At 35.5% G+C, this 19,289-nt stretch overlaps 2 protein-coding genes across 2 annotated transcripts; both read right to left on the bottom strand.

The window, feature by feature from the left end:
• Positions 1-5,548: 5,548 nt before the first annotated feature.
• Positions 5,549-7,432, bottom strand: RABE1B (RAB GTPase homolog E1B). Its single transcript, XM_028234095.2, has one exon. The coding sequence runs from the start codon at positions 7,382-7,384 to the stop codon at positions 5,780-5,782; it is 1,605 nt and encodes a 534-aa protein (XP_028089896.2). The 5' UTR covers positions 7,385-7,432; the 3' UTR covers positions 5,549-5,779.
• A 5,197-nt stretch (positions 7,433-12,629) lies between these two features.
• WNK3 (WNK family serine/threonine-protein kinase 3) lies at positions 12,630-18,980 on the bottom strand. Its single transcript, XM_028234094.2, has 8 exons — positions 18,508-18,980; positions 18,365-18,402; positions 18,015-18,242; positions 17,442-17,665; positions 17,190-17,347; positions 14,329-14,512; positions 14,151-14,261; positions 12,630-14,039 (listed from the first exon to the last, which is right to left on the bottom strand). The coding sequence occupies exons 1-8, from the start codon at positions 18,592-18,594 to the stop codon at positions 13,201-13,203; spliced, it is 1,869 nt and encodes a 622-aa protein (XP_028089895.1). The 5' UTR covers positions 18,595-18,980; the 3' UTR covers positions 12,630-13,200.
• Between the last annotated feature and the right edge of the window lie 309 nt (positions 18,981-19,289).

Below are 19,289 nucleotides of genomic sequence, written 5' to 3'. Positions count from 1 at the left end.
GTGTGATATTGAAGACGGGTCCATTTAGATAGTAAAGTTCATGCAGCTGACTGTAAAAAGTCGCATAAAACTGTGTTAGAAATTTGGTTATTATATGCATTTGTATCGAACAAGACACGGGTTGGTGCTCTTAATTTTTTTTTTTTTTTCATGAGCTGTGTTAACGTCTGCCACAAACATTGATTGAAACTAGGCTTATGTTCCCAGCAAATCTACTTCTGCTATTTGATTAATTATGAGTTGCACCAATCTCTGTGTTTGTTTGGTACAAATGGATTTAAGTTTGTAAGAGTCTCTAGCATTGCGTTTGATTAAGCTTACCGAGTGTTAACTTGCTCAATTTTCTTTGACCACCTCGACTGTTCTAGATATTGTAGAGCTCCTGATTCTCGGTTCTTGGCAACTAGGGCGGCTAGCTGATAGACTTGGCTTGTGTGCCACCCAATTTGTTCAATCAAGTTGCCCCTGCTTCCAAAACCCGTATTTGATGATGGTTGTAGTTGATTTGGGGTTGTGGTGGTTGGCACGGCTGGTTTAGGCAATGGGGGTGGGTGGGTAGGCATGGTGGTTAGGGGTTGTGGTAGGCGGTGGGTGGAACTGTGGGAGTGGTGGGACAGAGTTGTGGGGTGGTAAGAGTAGAGAGAGAGAGTGGTGGTTTGAAGCGATGGAGGAGCGGAGTTGCGGTGGTGGTGGGAGTGATGGTTTAGTGGTGGAATGGAGTTGTGGGGGTGGTCAGAGAGAGAGAGAGAGAGAGAAAGAGGGGGGTAATACAATAATTTTTTTTTCATGTTATTAAACGGTGTTATATGACAGGAGAGGACAGTGTGATTTCAAAAAATAAGGGAGTGACAATGTGATTTTCAGAGTTATACAGCGATTTGAGTGTAATTTACCTAAACTTAAATACCATAGAACTAATGGCAGGTTTTTTTTTTTTTCCTCTTTATACCAGATGAGCAGAGCCCTAGTTTCACATTAGGGATCTGGAAATAACCAGGCAATATATATGCATCACTAACATGGACTTCTATTTAATGGGTTTTCTATGATTCAAGGGTTGCATTCTAAAACATGCTAAAGAAACAAAAGCCCTTCCACAGGTTTCACAAAAACTTTTATGTACTGTGCCATTTTCGGTCTATGTTTATATTTACAAAATATTTTGTTAAATTGTTCTAGCAAAAAAATTCTAAATCCCCCCCCCCCTCTCTGGCCACCACATCTAGCCACAGTCGTCGGTGACCTCCTCGGGTAATCAATTCCGGCAACCCCCTTCAATCATTACCAATGACCTTTGGCCACCTCTTGCCAAAAAACACCTTTGGCTACCATCTTCGACCATTGATAGCCTTTGGCCACCACCTTCGACTGTCAATAATCACCTTCGGTCATCACTTCCCGTGTCTAACAACCACCACCAACCACCGGCTGTTCCATCTCTTGTTAGAAATTACTTTCGGTGGTCGACAAACACATTCGAACACCCTCACTTACTTTCAAAATCAAGTTTTTAAAATACGCGTGTATCAAACAATTTTTATTCACATTAAATAATAATAATAAAATGTTTAATGTTTTTTGAACGTTAAAACACCAAAAAGTTTAGATTGTTTAGAATTGAAGAAACACACATTGCTGCTTAGGGTGTTACGCAATCAGCATATCACAAAAGATTTGACATCTTCGTGGTTTCAGACGAGGAAAAGCCTAAATAGTTCTCTAAAAAAACACTCAGGCTTGTTTGTTTTGAGAGATAGAGTTGAAATTAGGATTGAGATGAAATGAAATGGGAAATTTGGTTATAAATCCTCTTTACCTTTCTTTCATTGTTAAAAGAACTAAAAAAAAATTTATACTTTCTAAATCCCTTCATAATTATAAAGTCTTACATAAAGGACAAATTTATTATTTAAATATTTTATATGACTATTATACCCACTCTCTTCCCCACTCTCTTCCTTTCCACAGATGGCCTCTTCAAGAAGACCGGCGAGCTCTGCAACTTGTGCGGCACCAAAGCCGCCGTCATCACCTTCTCCAACGCCGGTAACACCTTCACCTTCGGCAACCCCTCCATCGACTCCGTCCTCGACCGTTACCTCTCCATGACTTCATCATCCTCCAGAGCCTCCGCAAGCTTCTCTTCCCTCTTTCGATATAGGGTTTCAACTCAAATCTGTGCACCATAAACGATTCCGATCTCTAATCTCCCGAGATATATAGATATATCTATATATATGTGTGTGTTTGTGTGTTTTGAGATTTGAATTCGAATATATAGATTTTTGAAAGCTCAAAGTTTTAAAAATCTGAAAAATCTGAAGAACCGGGGTATGAAAAATTGATATTTCTCTAAAATTTTCAAATTATAGGCCTGATTCAAGGATTATAGGCATGATTCAATATTTTTCAAAGTAAACATCGATTGATTCAAGGATTATAGGCCTGATTCAAAGCTCATAGCTCAAAGTTTCATCGATTTTTCAGAGTAAATATCAAATTTCATTTGATAGAACCAGAGTAAAATTTTACTCTGATTCTATTGCTCTGTTTTTTTCATTTGACAGAATCATAGTAAAATTTTACTTCTATACAGAGTAAAATTTTACTTTTATACAGAATAAAATTTTACTTTTAGGTTCAGAATCTTACAGTTTACTTATTTTTCAGAGTAAAATTTTACTTTTATACAGAGTAAAATTTTACTTTTAGTTTCAGAGTGTAAAATTTTACTTTCATACAGAGTAAAATTTTACTCTGAAATACATAGTGAAAATGTAGAGAGAATGATGTAGAGTAAAATTTTACTTTTAGTTTCAAAATCTTACAGTTTACTTATTTTTCAGAGTAAAATTTTACTTTTATACAGAGTAAAATTTTACTTTTAGTTTCAGAGCGTAAAATTTCTCTCTCATTCAGAGTAAAATTTTACTTTCATACAGAGTAAAATTTTACTCTGAAATACATAGTGAAAATGTCTTAATAGGAGAGCTGATAGATATGAGGGTAATATAGTAAAAGAAACAAGTTTTAAAATATCAAGGGGTTTTGAAAGTACTTATATAATTCTTGTCCTTTTGAAAGAGAAATTAGATAGTGAAGGGGCTATGACCAAATCCCCCAAATGAAATCCACTAATATTTGTTTTGAGAGATGAAGAGGAGATTCATAATCCCCTTCAGATTAGGATAGGTCTTGAAGAGGGGATTAAGATGAGAGCTTAGGACTTGGTATTAGAAAATAGTCCACCGGACTAATTTTTTTTTTTATATATATTTTTTATTTTTTACATGTCAGGTATTTTTTTTGAACATTAATGTTTAATGTTTTTGTATTTTTATTTATTTATTTTATTATTTTATATAAAAATAATTTAACAGTCTCTATACTAACAACTATCATCAAAACAAATATAATTTTACATATGAATTTCTTCCATTCTACTTCTAAAAAACAAACGGCCCCTTAAAGCATCTAGTGAATCTCCTTTAAATTAATCGAAAACAGCCACAAACCAAACAGAAAACCAACACAAACCAATTAGCAGCATGTGATTGATTTCAATTCTCAATCAGCAAAACTGAAGGCGACTCGAGTGAATTCAGTGACGAACTTTTTAACCAAATCAATTACACCCCTAATGTCAGGAATCCACAATCAATTAATATCAAGGACCATGGACGATAAATCAAGGAACCTTAAGACACAGAAGTGAAAAACTTCATTTCCATAAGCAACAGATGACATAAATATAGCTATAGCACAATATAATTAATCATATGACCAAAACAATTAAAGAACTCAGCAAGATTCTACGGCACTGAGAAAATGATCGACCAATTACAGTAATTTGCATGGTATTACCATGGACAAACCGAAAGTAGCCAGGGGAGGATTTTGCCTCTCAGATATGATCGTGTGTTAACAAATGACTAGCACATTGTAAACCACGTTCCAAGAATGATTAACACAGAGAGAGAGTGCTAAGCAATAGAGAATACAAAAAGCCACTTCATAAAGTGCCAATAACAATGTAATACTAAGTTCAAGATCTATCTGTCCGATTGAATTATAAAATTAGCAAGATCATCACTTTAAATAACCTCCTTGACGACTTAATACAAGATCGATAAATGAACCTTATTTTCAGACAACCAAATGGGGTGGCACTTGAAATATTTGCATAGCAACCTTAAATATGCTTCAAAAGCTTGCTATGATGGAATAAGAGCAGCTAACAATATAACAGTAAGGAGAACTCTGATAAATAAATAACTTATGTATATGCTTCGCTAAACATCGTATTATATCAATGGAAATTTTTTTTTTTTTTGAAGAATATCTTAGCACTCAACCAAAATCTGCCTAGGCCACTCCCATGTCACCTCATGCATTCATATTTGACACCCAACAGTGTTTCTCACAGATTTTTCGATTCGACTAATCAGCCTGTCCACCATTCCCTATCGAAGAGGACAGGATTTGTAACAAACAGTGCAGTTCTTATTATAGCACTGATAAGGATGAGTACAAAGTGATGTTAGCGCAATGAGCAAGTAAACTGTGAGAGAGATAGAGAGGAAATGTACTCCATTAAAAGACAATGAAACAAAATAGAAAAGAGCAACCACTCTATGGATGAGAGGGAGAGAGTAAATGCACTCCATTAAAAGAAAATGAAACAAAATAGAAAAGGGCAACCCATCTAAAGATGAGAGACTTCTTCCCCCATGACACTAAGAAAAGCTTAACTAAAGTACAGGTTTACTTGTAAATTTATAAGGCTTACAGTAGGCGTCTGGTCTGTGGAGATAGATAGCTTGTAAAGGCCCAAGAGCATGCAAAAATTAATCATCAAAAGGTAGCGACCGGTTAATGATTATCATGCAACAAAAACTTAGTAGATAACATTAAATTGCGCAAAAGTAAAAATTATACTGAACTTCACATTTTCTATATACAACTTGATTACTTAACCATTACACGATACCTTTCATCATAAGCCCTGATGTTAAACAAATAAAAATAAAAATCCAGCCATTTTATGAGCTCAAGACAAAACTAACATAATTGCTAAAAAGCTCTAACCCAAGATATTTCCTTATCTATATAGTTTACCTTCATTCCCAATTCAAATTGTGGTTTTTACTTCATCAATATGAAAAAACAGAAGTGCATTATAACCTAAATGGAGCAGAGATTTAGCGCAAGTATTGTATATTAGATCCAAATTACCCTCATACCAATTCAAGGGTTTAGAGTAGAAGCCAAACCAATTGAGCACATGAATTAGTATCCTCGATAGAGTGCTAGGCATAAATGGTAAGCACCCACCAATTTATGTGGATGCCTAAATAATTTAACTCTTACTTCATTCACTTTTCCCTCCACAAATACAAAATCCAAACATAGCCTAGAGAAAATAAAAATTAGTTTACATGGAAAATTAACATGGCCAAAAGTTGCAAAATGTTCTCAATCTCTTCAAGCGATCAAAAGTTTTGATCACTTTGTGATCATCCATAGCTCAACAACATCCAAAGCAAGAGACAACAAAAAAGTACATCACATTAAATCATCATAAGAACATTGTCCAGCTAAACTAAACTAAGAGGCATAGCAATTAACCAAACAATGCAGCATATATGACATTGGGATTCAAGATGTTCTGTAAAACAGAAAAGAGAAAAAAAAAAAAAAAAAAAAAGTTTCAGAAAGTTAAAAGATATGAACTTTGCAACCATACAAAAGCGAAGAACAAAGAAGCTCAACTTGGGCATCACTCGATAATGGACTGAATAACGCCAGCTCCGACAGTCTTCCCTCCTTCTCTGATAGCAAACCTCATTCCCTGCTCGCAAGCCACTGGCATAATAAGCTCAACAATCATCTTGACACGATCACCGGGCATAACCATCTTCGACTCCTCATCCTTATCATTCATGATAGAGGTCACCTTCCCAGTGACATCAGTAGTCCTCATGTAAAATTGAGGCCTATAACCCGCGAAAAACGGAGAATGCCTCCCGCCTTCTTCCTTTTTCAACACATACACAATCGCTTCAAACTTCGTGTGGGGCGTAATAGTCCCGGGTTTAGCCAAAACCATCCCTCTCTGAATATCAGCCTTTTGAATACCTCTCAACAACAAACCCACATTATCACCAGCCATAGCCTCATCAAGAATCTTCTGAAACATCTCAACCCCAGTCACAGTAGTATTCCTAGTATCCTTCAAACCCACTAAATCTACCGTCTCACCGACCTTAACCATACCCCTTTCGACCCTCCCGGTGGCAACAGTCCCACGACCCGTAATCGAAAACACATCCTCAACAGCTAATAAAAAGGGCAAATCAGTTTGTCTTTGGGGAATTGGGATATAACTATCAACAGAATCCATTAACTCATAAATCTTATCAACCCATTGATTTTCCCCTCTTTTAATACTAGGGTTTGCCATTAAAGCTTCTAAAGCTAAAAGAGCCGAACCAGATATAATCGGAACATCATCACCAGGAAATTCATAAGAAGATAAGAGTTCACGAACCTCCAATTCGACCAATTGAAGCAATTCCTCGTCATCGACCTGGTCTTGTTTGTTGAGGAACACAACCATGTTGGGGACTCCGACCTGTTTGGCTAACAAAATGTGTTCTTTGGTTTGGGGCATGGGGCCGTCGGCGCCGGAGACGACGAGGATGGCGCCGTCCATCTGGGCGGCGCCGGTGATCATGTTCTTGACGTAGTCGGCGTGGCCGGGGCAGTCGACGTGGGCGTAGTGGCGGTTCTCGGTCTCGTACTCTACGGTGGCGGTGTTGATGGTGATGCCGCGAGCTCGTTCCTCCGGGGCGGCGTCGATCTCGTCGTACTTTTTGGGGGCGGAGTTGCCCATGGAGGCTAGGGCCATGGTTAGGGCGGCGGTGAGGGTGGTTTTGCCGTGGTCGACGTGGCCGATTGTGCCGATGTTGACGTGGGGCTTTTTGCGCTCGAACTTGCCTCGGGCGGCGCGGACGGTGAGGGAGCGGCGGCGGTGGTGGCGCGTGGGGGTGGGAGTTAAGAAGAGAGCTGGGTTAGTGATGAAAGAGGTGGAGGAGAGGATTAGCTTTGTACGGAGAGTGGGGTTTGAGAGTGGAATAGTGGTGGGGGTGGTGGAGGAGGAGGAGGGTAATGAAGGGTATATGAGCTTTGAGGAAGGTGTTGATGTTGCTGCTGCTGAAATTGCTGCCATGGTGGTGGTGGTGGTGGTGGTGGTGGAGGAGAGAGAGGGAGGGGAGTTTAGAGAGAGAGTGGTGGAGAGAGAGAGAGAGTGAGTGATTGTGTTATCTTTTGGGAAGAGAAAAGAGGACCTCATACTCATGCTCATGTGGAGGGTTCTATCCATTTCTACCTCACAGTCTGATGATAAAACACAAGGGACAGACGGAAAGTCGGGAACATTAAGGGTACGTTTGGTTTGTGTTTGAAAGATGTGTTTTAGAGATAAAAAGTACGAAAAGTTGTTTGGTTTGGTTTTTTTCAAAAGATGTTTTGAAAAATTATTTTGAGAGAGAGTTTTGAAAAAAGTGATTGATTTGATTGTGTGAGAGAGAGATTTGTTTGGAAAACTTGTTTGGTTTACAAGTTTTGAGAAATTTTTTTGGGAAAATTTGTTTGGTTTGATTACTTTTAAAAACTTATTTGTAGAGAAAATTTCTCAAAATTTTTTCCGAAATACAAACCAAACGAACCCTAAATTTTTTTTTTTTTTTTTTATTTTTTATGAATATCATCATAAAAAATTTATGATTTTTAAATTATGTTAATTAGTGTATAATATTTTATTTTAAGTATGATTTAAAAATTATAAAATTTTTATAAATATTTTTATATATATATATTTTTTTTTTGCGATACCTAACATTGCTGCGGACAGAAGGTATCATGGAGTTTCTGTGAAATTTAAGCCATGTGCTGACGTGTCAATATTCAAATTTAGGGTGAGAAGCCCAATTGTCCTGGCTTTAGCCCACCTGGTACTGGATCCTCACTAGTTGAGTATCTCCATTGTGTGGATTCATCTCATGCTTTTCTTGACAAGGCAAACCATTCCTCTCATTAGGGAAAACTTATTACTTAGGTGGTGTTTGGGAAGCAAGTTCCCAAATTTTTTTCTCATTTTTTCCACTAAAAGACAAAAGTTTTGCAAAACCAAAAAAAACACATCCAAACAAAATATCACATCCAACCCCATAATCATTTCACTTTTTCTCTCACAAACATCACATCCAACCACATAAAAACCCAACTATCTTCCCAAACACCAAAAATTTTTTATCTCATAAAAACCTACATCTACTAAAATCTACATAAAAACTCACTTCCCAAACACCATCTTAGTCTTGCAGGGTCGCGTGGTCATCTTCTACATTAATCATAATTTATTATATATTTTTATATTTTTTAATTATGCGATACAAATTTCTAAGTCTTATTTCTCTATTAATCACAATATTATTGGAACATCATGGGACAGGATTCAAGACTAATCAATAACTTCTCCTTATTGAAACTTACAAAATAGATTATTTGTATAAAAAATCATATTAATTAAAATATAAAGAGCTACTTTGAATTGTATTTGTCTAAAAAATAATAGTTATTGATATTCAATTAATTTGATTTTAATAGAGATACTTTGCTTAGAAAATTTTATAAAATTAAAGATTCGAATTATTGAGATGATTCTATGATGAGACCGTAAAATAAATTGGACAGTCCAAGCCTGGTCATCCAGTTACATTAGTGATTAGAGATTCAGATTCACTACCTTTTATTTTCCACCATAGTCCACGGGATTGGATTACTAATCCTGTGAGTCCCACATAATTCATGTTTGTTTACAGAAATGGTCATGGACTACATGTTCCTCTTGTGTGGGGATTAGCAATCTAATGGGAAGATGGTATTCAAATTCAATCTCATGATTAGATATGAAATGACTGTTTTGTATCTTATTTTACAAAAATAACAAAGATGGTGTTTGGGAAGTGAGTTTTTATGTAGATTTTAGTAGATGTAGGTTTTTATGAGATAAAAAATTTTTGGTGTTTGGGAAGATAGTTGGGTTTTTATGTGGTTGGATGTGATGTTTGTGAGAGAAAAAGTGAAATGATTATGGGGTTGGATGTGATATTTTGTTTGGATGTGTTTTTTTTGGTTTTGCAAAACTTTTGTCTTTTAGTGAAAAAAATGAGAAAAAAATTTGGGAACTTGCTTCCCAAACACCACCAAAGTTATCTTTTATATAATGAAAATTTTACATAATTTTATATATTTTCAAACCAACTAATATCATCATACTATTACATAAATAAATACAATTTATCTTATATTTTTAACTTAATATCATTACAATGATAATTTTTTTGTTCAATCATACTGTACTAATAATTCCATCTGATATAATCCGTTAAACAAATGGGCCCTAATATATTCTTTTGAGCGCGGCCTAATGGGCAGTAGAAAAATAAGGTCGTAAGGTCAAATTCTAAGCTCCTTGTAAAAAATTTAGAGATACAATTTTATTTGAACCGTAATCCACAAAGATATGTTTTCAGTCACTTCTTACAATTACAAGTGACTAGAAGGTGAAAATAATATTCCAGATGGGTAAATCCCAGTTTTGAGCAAAACAAAATTTATTTATTTATGTATTTATTTTCTACTCGGTATAGCAAAACACCATGGCCCGCCCTGAGCTAAGGCGAGTAAGGCCTGTGCCTACCAAAATAAGGCCCCAAATTTTGAAGATCCATTATATTATCAAGTTTTAAATAAAGTCCAATTATTGTTAGATGCCTCAAAAACAAAACAACCCACTAAAATAGAAGCCCTCCAAAATAAAACAGCCCACTATAAAAGGCCCAAATAAAAATATGTTGCAGGCTTATATTAAAAACAAATAAAAAAATTAATCCAATTGAAAAAACAAAGGGCCCAAATTTACTCAAGCAAACTTGAGTGGCCACTAGCAAATTTTTTTTTTTTTTGGGCGTATGTACAAGGGGCCCAAATTTATAAACTCACCTAGGGCCCCTGAATTTTCAGGGCTGGCCCTGCAAAACACATTCACTGTATTCATATTGGTAACCAAGTATGATAGAAATCAGATACAATTTAACAATGCAAAATAATTCATAAACTACAGAAGTAATCTATTAATACAAGTTAGAAAATGTAACAAAATTGATTATCACCCTCTTGGAATCGCGACCCTTCGGCCTAGCCATTCGTGCACATCACTTAGATGGGCCTTGGAAAGCAACGTAGGAAAGAGCAAAATTTGTGCGAAAATTAGGAAATTAAGAAATTCAAAGGAATCCAATTAGATTAGATTAAATTTGCTCATGGGAAATGAAATCTTGCATTACCTTTCACAGAAAAGAGAGTTGAATTGAGGTTTTTATTTAATCTATTGACATTCACGGGACTTGAACCCGCAGCTTCTACCTTATTAGGTTGGATTATTAGATCACATATGTGAATTTCAAATTTATCTAATGTTCAATATGAGGATCAAATCAAATTTCAACTATAACTTAATTAAATTGAATTCAAATTTTCAAATTTTGCCAAATCCGATACAGATCTACACACATATGTGGTAGTAATGTTCTACATCATTCACAATGTGCCATTTGTCTCCCAAAAGTAGTGAATTCTACTGATTTAATTAATAATAAATAAGTTTGAATTTGCCTAGAGATTTCCAATGTAGTATGGCCTGTTTTGATTCACTTTCATGGTGATGAAAATGACTTGTGATTTTGAGTATAAAGATGGAAGCATAGAAAATAAGACTCTGTTTGGGACACGTAATAGCTTCAGGTACCTCTAGTTGCCTGGTGGTGATCGTTATGTATACTTAATCAATCCTACACCAAAAATAGACCTCACTACTTATTTTCATTTTATTTTGAAAACAATTTTTAAAAATTCAGAAAACAATTGGGTATCCTAAAAAGTGTTTTCAGAAAAATTCCTCGAAACCGGATCCGTGTCAATCAATGCCAAACACTAGTTTCCCGAGCAACCAGGCTAAATAAAGAGTGCCTCTATAAATAGGACCATAAAATAAATTAAACAATTCGAACACAACTTGTATGCAACTCATTAAAACCTCCTTCAAGATTTGATTGTTATATAGGCTCCGTTTGGCAAGGAGGTTTGAGACTATTTTAGTTATAAAAGACAAAATAGGCTATTTTAGTCACAACAAACAAAACATCACATCCAATCCATAATCATTACACTCTTCTCTCACAAAAAAATTCAAAAAAGTCAAAAAACTCTTCCCAAACTAAGCTTTTTAGCCCATGTTAAAATAGCCAAAAAAGCCAAAAAGTCAAAAAACCAACCCACTTCCCAAACGGAGGCATAAACAAATTAAATTCATCTAGTTAAATTTTTAAATTAAGTTTGAACAAACTATTACTCAACTCAACAAATTTATATGCACTACAAAAATAAAAATAAAAGTAAGCTACTTGAATTTGACTCGCTATCAACTCGATTAAAGCCCATGTAAAGATCGACTCGAAAAACAAATAAGTAAAACTGAATACATTTTGAAACTCGTCAAGTTTTCGAGTCAAACTTGAACAACTTACTAATCAACTCAATTCGTTTACGGTCTACTGTGACAAAATTCAATCTCACTGTCCATTCTTCTCAAATAGTTAGCTTTCTGTAGGGGAAAATGGAGAAATGAAAATAATATCTATCAGATGACCTACCTACCTGCTCCGCATACCATAAGGCCATGTTTGTTTGGGCGGACTGGATTAGCATTCCCATGACTAATAGTCCTAGGACTACGAATCCGTTGGATTATGTATCCTATCTTAACTAATAGTCAAGTTTAAAATAATTAGTCCCCACTTCAATTGTTTAACCAAACATCGGATTAATAATTTTATTGGACTATTAATCCAATCCAAATGTCTTCATTTTATGATTCGTAAAACAGATTGCTGAAAAAAGGTTAGAGCATTCGCAAAAATTGAGAAATTTCTAAGAGGCTCTTTTATCCTGCATACGTGAGATTATTTTGTTCAAGGTGAGGGGTGGGACAACTCATCCAGGAAAATGGATTTTATCAAAAAATGACTAAACTACCTTACTAGGGATGACCTATCCCGGGACACCTAATCCTATCCTTGAACCAAACATGGCCTAAGGATTTTAATGAAGAAGTGGAAGTAAGAATGATTGCTTCTTCAACATGACGTATGGGGGGGAATAGATCCCCCTTTTTGAAGCAGTCATGTAGGGGGGAGCAATATATCCTCCTTCACCCAAACAAAAGGATGATTACTCCAAAAGTTGTCCACATGATAACTAATATCAAACCTCATGAAAAAAACTATCATGAATACTAAATTTCAACTGCAATGGCAGAACAAAGAACACATGAAAACTAATAGATGGGTAATAACCCTTCAACTTCTACAATACTTCTTTATTTTTCAAAAGTAACAAACCTTCTTTAATACAAAGAACATAATAAAGCACACCAAACAATAGATTTCATCCTTATGGACCAGATAAAATGGGGATCAAAATCGAGGGCAGTTAATACATGCTCCTTCAAGGCCGCAAACATGAAATCCATAAAACTGAAAGATATAATTAAGGTTCATCTCAGCAGGCACATTTTGAAGGCAATCAACCTTTCTTGTTGCTAATACATGGACTATAAACCATATGTACAAATATACAATCCATGAAAATTTGATGACTTGTACCAACTATAGAAAACTACAAGCATATTAAACTTTTGTATGGATGACATGTAAAATATGCATTAGGCATTGGCAAAACGTATATGACATCAATGGTATTGAGCCAATGTCTCACCTCAGTGGCATCATGTAATCTTCTACCTTACGGGAAAGAAAGATCGTGCTGGATCTTCAAGAATGATTTTATAAAGAAGATTTCCACAAGCATAAAAAATTTCACAAGCTATAACCTGCACCGTGTCTCCCAAACTTGCTGCAATACCCATGCCAGATTTGGTGTTTCCCTTCACAGCATTCAACCTCTCTCTGAAGATATATACGTTTTTCAGCCATGGACTCCTGTTTTATCCAAGTTATATTCCACAGTTGAGTTGGAAATGTAATACAGAAGCACTCATATCTGCGAATTAGACCCTTAATTTGAAGAATTCCCCGTAGAACATTGCATTTGACAACAGAATTTGTAGTCGGAAATCTTTAGGTTACAAAAGCTGAAAACTTTGTGACGAGTTTCTAGAGGAAGTTCCTTCATGAGATCTGATACAGCCAATTCATTCTTCATCTTTAGTTGATCTAGCTCCTTTTGCTGCTCAAACAACAGATGCTCAAGTTTCTTTGCAATGATTCTGGCACCATCTGAATCAATATCACTTAGGGTTTCATTGTTATCCCCCAATTTGCGTGATCCATTGCATGGATCGAATTGTGAATCAGTGGACACACCGGCTTGTTTCTTTTTCATATTAACCATGTGCTCATCCTTCAGCTGTTCAAGTGAAGCAGCATCATTTGAATCCCCAGCTTTCAGGCTACCATGACATTGCTCATTTTCTTCAGTCAAGCTATCTCTAGGGGTCAATGAATCTTCCAGAGACGGGTTTGAAGGGCCAGGCATAACTGGAGAGTTTCCACCTACTGTTTTGGGTGAGTCTGACCAGTACTTCCGACCTGAGGGCAATCGTTCCAACACAAGACTACCAGTAGAACGAGCAGAACCATCTGTGGACGGAGAAGTAACATCCTTACCTTCAAAGGCGGAGCTATCAGAAATTGCAACTTCACTATCGACATTAACTCCAGAAAGCTCTGTGGGTGTCCAATCTGGAATATATGCACGAATTTCAGAGTCAATCATCGCAGCAATAACTGATACATCGTGATCTGTCAGGTCCAGCTCCTCAACCATTTCACTAGCAACAATGAGTGCTGTATCAACCTCAGTATCAAATGGGAAATGTATATTCCGAATATGACCTGGGAACACAAGGAAAGGTTTCAATAGCAAGATTTATGAATGCTAATAAGCATAGCATTCTCTTGAAACAAAAATTACAAAGACTGAAAGCAACAGAGATAATTAACAACCTGTGGAATCAGCTATTCTTAGTTTCAGAAATATAGTGTTCAGGTCCTTCCTTTGACCCTGCACCATGAAGTCTCGACTGAGACTGCCCTCAATAACAGAGTCCTTGGAATCTGTCAATTTGTTGTGTCAGAAGCTAGGGGGACAACAGAAATTGTAAATGATTTTTCCAAAGTTTACCTGCTGCATTAGGATTGAATGGTAAGGATCGGCCTATCATTTCAATATCTTCATCTGACTGGAGAAAAGGATCCATTAGAAGTTCCCTTGCAGGCAATCGGAGAGAGACTTTTCCAATACATTTTTCAATAAATGCTTTGACTCCAGGATCCTTTACTTTTGCCAATGATGCTGGCTTGATTCCCTTTGGCGAAAAAAAGACAAGCATAATTAAATTTTTTTTACTCCAACAGTACAAAGGATATCTCATTGGCGATATTTAACAAGCTTTACTCAACTCCACTCAACACCACAAAGCATTTGCACCAGCCACATGATGTTGGCTACACTAATTTAAATAGAATGAGCTAAAAAAGGAGAAGAACATAAAATAAAAAAATAAAAAATAAGAAGTATTACTTGTACAATAAATGCTACACCAAGCCCAAATTCCAACTGAATAAAACTAACACTCAAAATCTTTTCCATTATTCTCATTTCTCTAATACTCAACTCCAAGCAGAACCAACAATTTGCTTGCAAGTTGGAAGTTAACAACCAAGGTCAGTAGTTCGCCCAAATTCCAACTGAATAAAACCAACACTAAAAATCTTTTCCATTATTCTCATTTCTCTAATACTCAACTCCAAGCAGAACAACAATTTGCTTGCAAGTTGGAAGTTAACAACCAAGGTCAGTAGTTCGCCTGAAGTCCAGCCAGCGAAACAAATGCTGGGGCTGATAGTTTAGGTTTCGTGCCAGCTATAACACGCTATTAAATCTATTTGTTTTACAGCCAATTCAATTATTATATATATACATTTATAAAAACAAGAGAAGATTAATTAGAATTACACACAAGAACACAGACAAAAGTGCAGCAAGGAACCAAATACACGTACCACAACAATTTTCAGAAAAAAATAAAATTACTAGAGATGTGAAGTTCATCTACTCATTGATCACTCAGACCCCAATAATGTATGAAGTAATCCTATTTGATTACTGGTTTAAATCATTTCAACTGAAGCAAAAAATTGGTTTGCTAATAAATTCTTGAACTTAGAAATTAACTAAAAGTCATTCATGGGTTGACTCAACGTAGGTTGTGCTCTACAACAGGGGACACAAATATGAATTATATCATCATGAGTACCACCTATATGCCATATGAGGACTGCAACTACAAAAATATGGAATAGCTAAATGCATCAGGTATATGCTTGGGTTGAGTTGCATATATTGGGTCATCCATCAACCAATCCTTAGTTCTTTTAATACTAAATTTGCCCCATTTTTACCAATTCTATGTTGTTCAATCAAGCCAAAGACTCAGATTGTCCCAATCACTTCTACTGAAGTAAACTAGTTAAGAAGGTATGACGTCTGACCTAAGAAGCATGGACATGAACACGTGACACGACACGGATACTGCACGGACACACTGACACGCTAATTTTCAAAATATGCAAAACACGACACGTGGGGGACACACATGAAATGTATAATTTTATATATTTATTATATGTTATATATATAAATATATCATTCAAAGATAAAAATGCAATATGACACTAATTTCTATAAATTTATATGGGTTCTGTTTTATTATTGTATCTTTAAGTTATTTTGTTCAAACTTATAATTAGTTTCACATGTGTCTAATTGATAGATACGCGTGTCTAAGCGATTGGCATGTGTGTCCTCCAAGTGTCCAAAGAGTGTTTGGATCATTAATAAAATTTAAAAAATAAGACACATTTTGAAGAGTATTGGACACGTGTCCTAAGAGTATTAGTGTCCGACACGGACATGACACGGACATGACACAGATACGCCACCTTCTTAGACGTGTTCGTGCTTCTTAGCATCTTACCAACTTCCAATTTTACCACAATACTGAATTCAGATGGTTTTGGTCATTTAAATAAATCCAACAGCATCCAACCAATCAAGAAGTCATAGTCGAACCCAGTTCACAAGAAAACCACTTACACTAGGACCTGGGAGAGATAAATGGTAGACAATTTACCCCTACTTTTTTAGAGGTTGATTCCCGTGACTCGAAATTGCACCTAGTGCTGGGGCGGATAGTTGTTCCCTTAATTCCAGTCAAAAAGTATCGAAGCAAAAATGAATTTTTTATTAATACAACCTACATTTTTTTTATGAAGGATAGTCTATATTACACGGACTCTTCAAAACAAATCAAACACCTGTGTCGGACACCCGACACTCGAATAAGGGTATGGGATATGTGTCAGATACTTTTCAACGGACACTTCTAATATAACTATTATTATATGTATATATTGTTGTATAATTGTCATAAATGTCTTTTGACATTTTAAGTTACATATAATACCATTTTATCTTACATGCTTGATTAAAAATATAAAAATAAGACATTTTTTTACAGAGCCCGCATACCTTTAAATTTATGGTTTTATGAGTCCAATCTCTACATACATATCCGCACCCGAAACCTGTACCCGAGTCCATGTAACATATCAAGCATATATAAATCATTGCATCAAACATATAGGCCTTCATTTACCAAATGTAGAATTTTGATAGGACAAGAGCATCCCAATGGCCAATAGTCAAGCAAATAATTAGTGAAAGAGTGCTCTAGCATATGATGTTTTTTTATTATTAGTAATGAAGATTTACATAACGGAAAATACCATATTCTATGCTTCAACAAAGAGAACTAGCATCCACATAGGCATTTTATCCAAAGATTTTTATCAGGATTCCATACCTTAAAACTTAGCAAGTGTGACAAATGTAAAATTCCACGACAAATTTAGGAACTCAACAATGAGAGAGGATATCATGGAATGGGAAAGTAATGGACAAAAAAATCACAAACGCCTTACTGATGTGACTTTCTTGTATATCTGAGCAGCATTCACGCATTCAACATATGGGTACTCGAAGGTCACCAACTCGAGCAAGCACATACCAAAGGCATAAATATCTACAAGCTCGTTGTATTCCTCCTCATAAAGCTCCGGTGCCATAAACTCAGGAGTACCTAATATCACAACAACACTACATCATTACATCCAATGGAGAAGACTAAGTGATAAATTCAACACCACAAAAGAAAGGAACAAAGAAGTCCTCACCGATGACGCTGTGAGCAGAACGTGCCTGGCGAAGAATGGTTGCGAGTCCTAAGTCTCCAATCTTCACCTCACCTTGGTTTCCATTGACAAAAATATTGTCACACTTTAGGTCCCGATGGATGACAGGTGGGTCATGACTGTGAAGATAAAAAAGGCCATCTAATATCTGCCTAGACCATTTCTTTAGTGCTCTCAAATCAACATGCTTATGTTTCTTACGATATCTATACAAACATATTAGAAAAAGGAAGACAAAAAAGAAAAAGAAAAGATTAATCGTTACAAGACCAAGATGGAAATAGAATTTCATAGCCCTGTTTGGTTGCGTTTTTGTTTTCCTCGTTTTCATTCTTCATGTTTTGAGAACAAAACAATGAGAAGTTTGAAAACACTCATAGTTTTTATTTTTGCACAAAAACAGTTCAAAAAATCCAAAGCCCAAACAACTTTTTCATGTCTTCTAGAAAGTGGGATATTGTCAGAAATTTTTTCTAAAAACAACTATCCCTACCAAGAAAACAGAAAACAAAAACACAACCAAACAGTACAATGTTTTAGAATGAGAGAACATACTGTCTCAATGTCCCAGAAGTGAAAATCTCAGTAATGAAGTTGATATTCTTATTTTTGGCATCAACCCATGAATTGTAAAACTTAATAATGTTCTTATGTTTAAGAGTCTTAAGCAAATGAACTTCCGAATACAATCGTTCCAAGTCCTCGGAATTCCGTAAAAGATCTGCAACCCTAACTTGATTCCAAGCCACTTCAATTCCTTCCAATTCATCAAATGCCCTGTATCTAAATTCCCACAATGTTCATCAAGGAGAGACAATAAAGCAAATTTTCAAATCCAAACTATGCCACAGCAAAACAAAAATCACAAAAACCAAAACAAAAAACAAAAACCCTCATAAGGATACACCTTTTTGAATGCCCCTTTTCCTAGGACCTCTTTATACTGCAAATTGAATCAGAAAATGGACTTAGATTGAGAAAAAAACAAAAACATGAATGTAAATGACTCAAAATATCAAACTAAACACTAGGGTTTGTATATACTGACCCGGCCATATCGACCAGAAGGGTCGGACTCGACGAACTCGGCTACAGGATCGTCCAGGTCTGGTTCGGACGAGGAGTCTTGGGGCATTCTCTGAGCAGATTAGAAAACACGCAGAGTTTAGAGAACACGAATTGGAATATGTAATGAGATAAAGTTTCGAAATTCAGATTGTTGTTTTGGGATCAGAGTCGGATCAAAATAATCGAAACGAGCGATCCAATTTAGGGAATTCAAGGCCAATATGAGATGAAGATGATTGTATATATATAGCTCTGTGTGTATATATATATATATCAATGGATTCAAAGAGGTAATGATTATGAAATTCCAGAGAGTCAGGAGAGAGATAAGAAGAAGAAGAAGAAGAAGAAGAAGAAGCAGCAGCAGAACGTGTGAAAGAAGGAAAAGTGTGCGAGAGACCCTTCTCTCAAAATTTTATTTTTTTAATATAAATTTAAAATTACACTAATCTCACTTAAATTTTGTAGAAAATACATATAAGCTATTAAGCTCACAAGTTTAGATTCATTGTATGAATAAAATTAATAGGGTAAATTACAAACACAATTTTTAAAATATGAATTGCTTGATTTAAAAAATTATAAATATTTTATTCTTAGAATTTTTTATTTAACAAAATTATTTAAAAGAATGAAATTCTTAATTTCTTTCTCATACAATAATAAAATTATATGAATTATTAATTGAAATATATTTGTTATATCATTAAAAATTATTAATTGACTCGATAATTTATTAATAAAATGATTTATTTATTTTGA

This window comes from Camellia sinensis, chromosome 4 (genome assembly GCF_055761805.1).
Source record: "Camellia sinensis isolate YWXY chromosome 4, ASM5576180v1, whole genome shotgun sequence".
NCBI lineage: Eukaryota > Viridiplantae > Streptophyta > Magnoliopsida > Ericales > Theaceae > Camellia > Camellia sinensis.
The sequence above is the reverse complement of the archived record's forward strand: the minus strand, read 5'-3'. Positions and strand labels throughout refer to the sequence as shown.

Coding starts and splice junctions, on each gene's coding strand:
- RABE1B (XM_028234095.2), bottom strand. CDS start 7,384: ATGGATAGAACCCTCCACATGAGCATGAGTATGAGGTCCTCTTTTCTC.
- WNK3 (XM_028234094.2), bottom strand. CDS start 18,594: ATGCCCCAAGACTCCTCGTCCGAACCAGACCTGGACGATCCTGTAGCC. Junction 17,666..18,014: donor ACTTCTGGGACATTGAGACA/GTATGTTCTCTC, acceptor ATGTTTGTATAG/ATATCGTAAGAAACATAAGC. Junction 14,040..14,150: donor AAGAATAGCTGATTCCACAG/GTTGTTAATTAT, acceptor TTGTGTTCCCAG/GTCATATTCGGAATATACAT.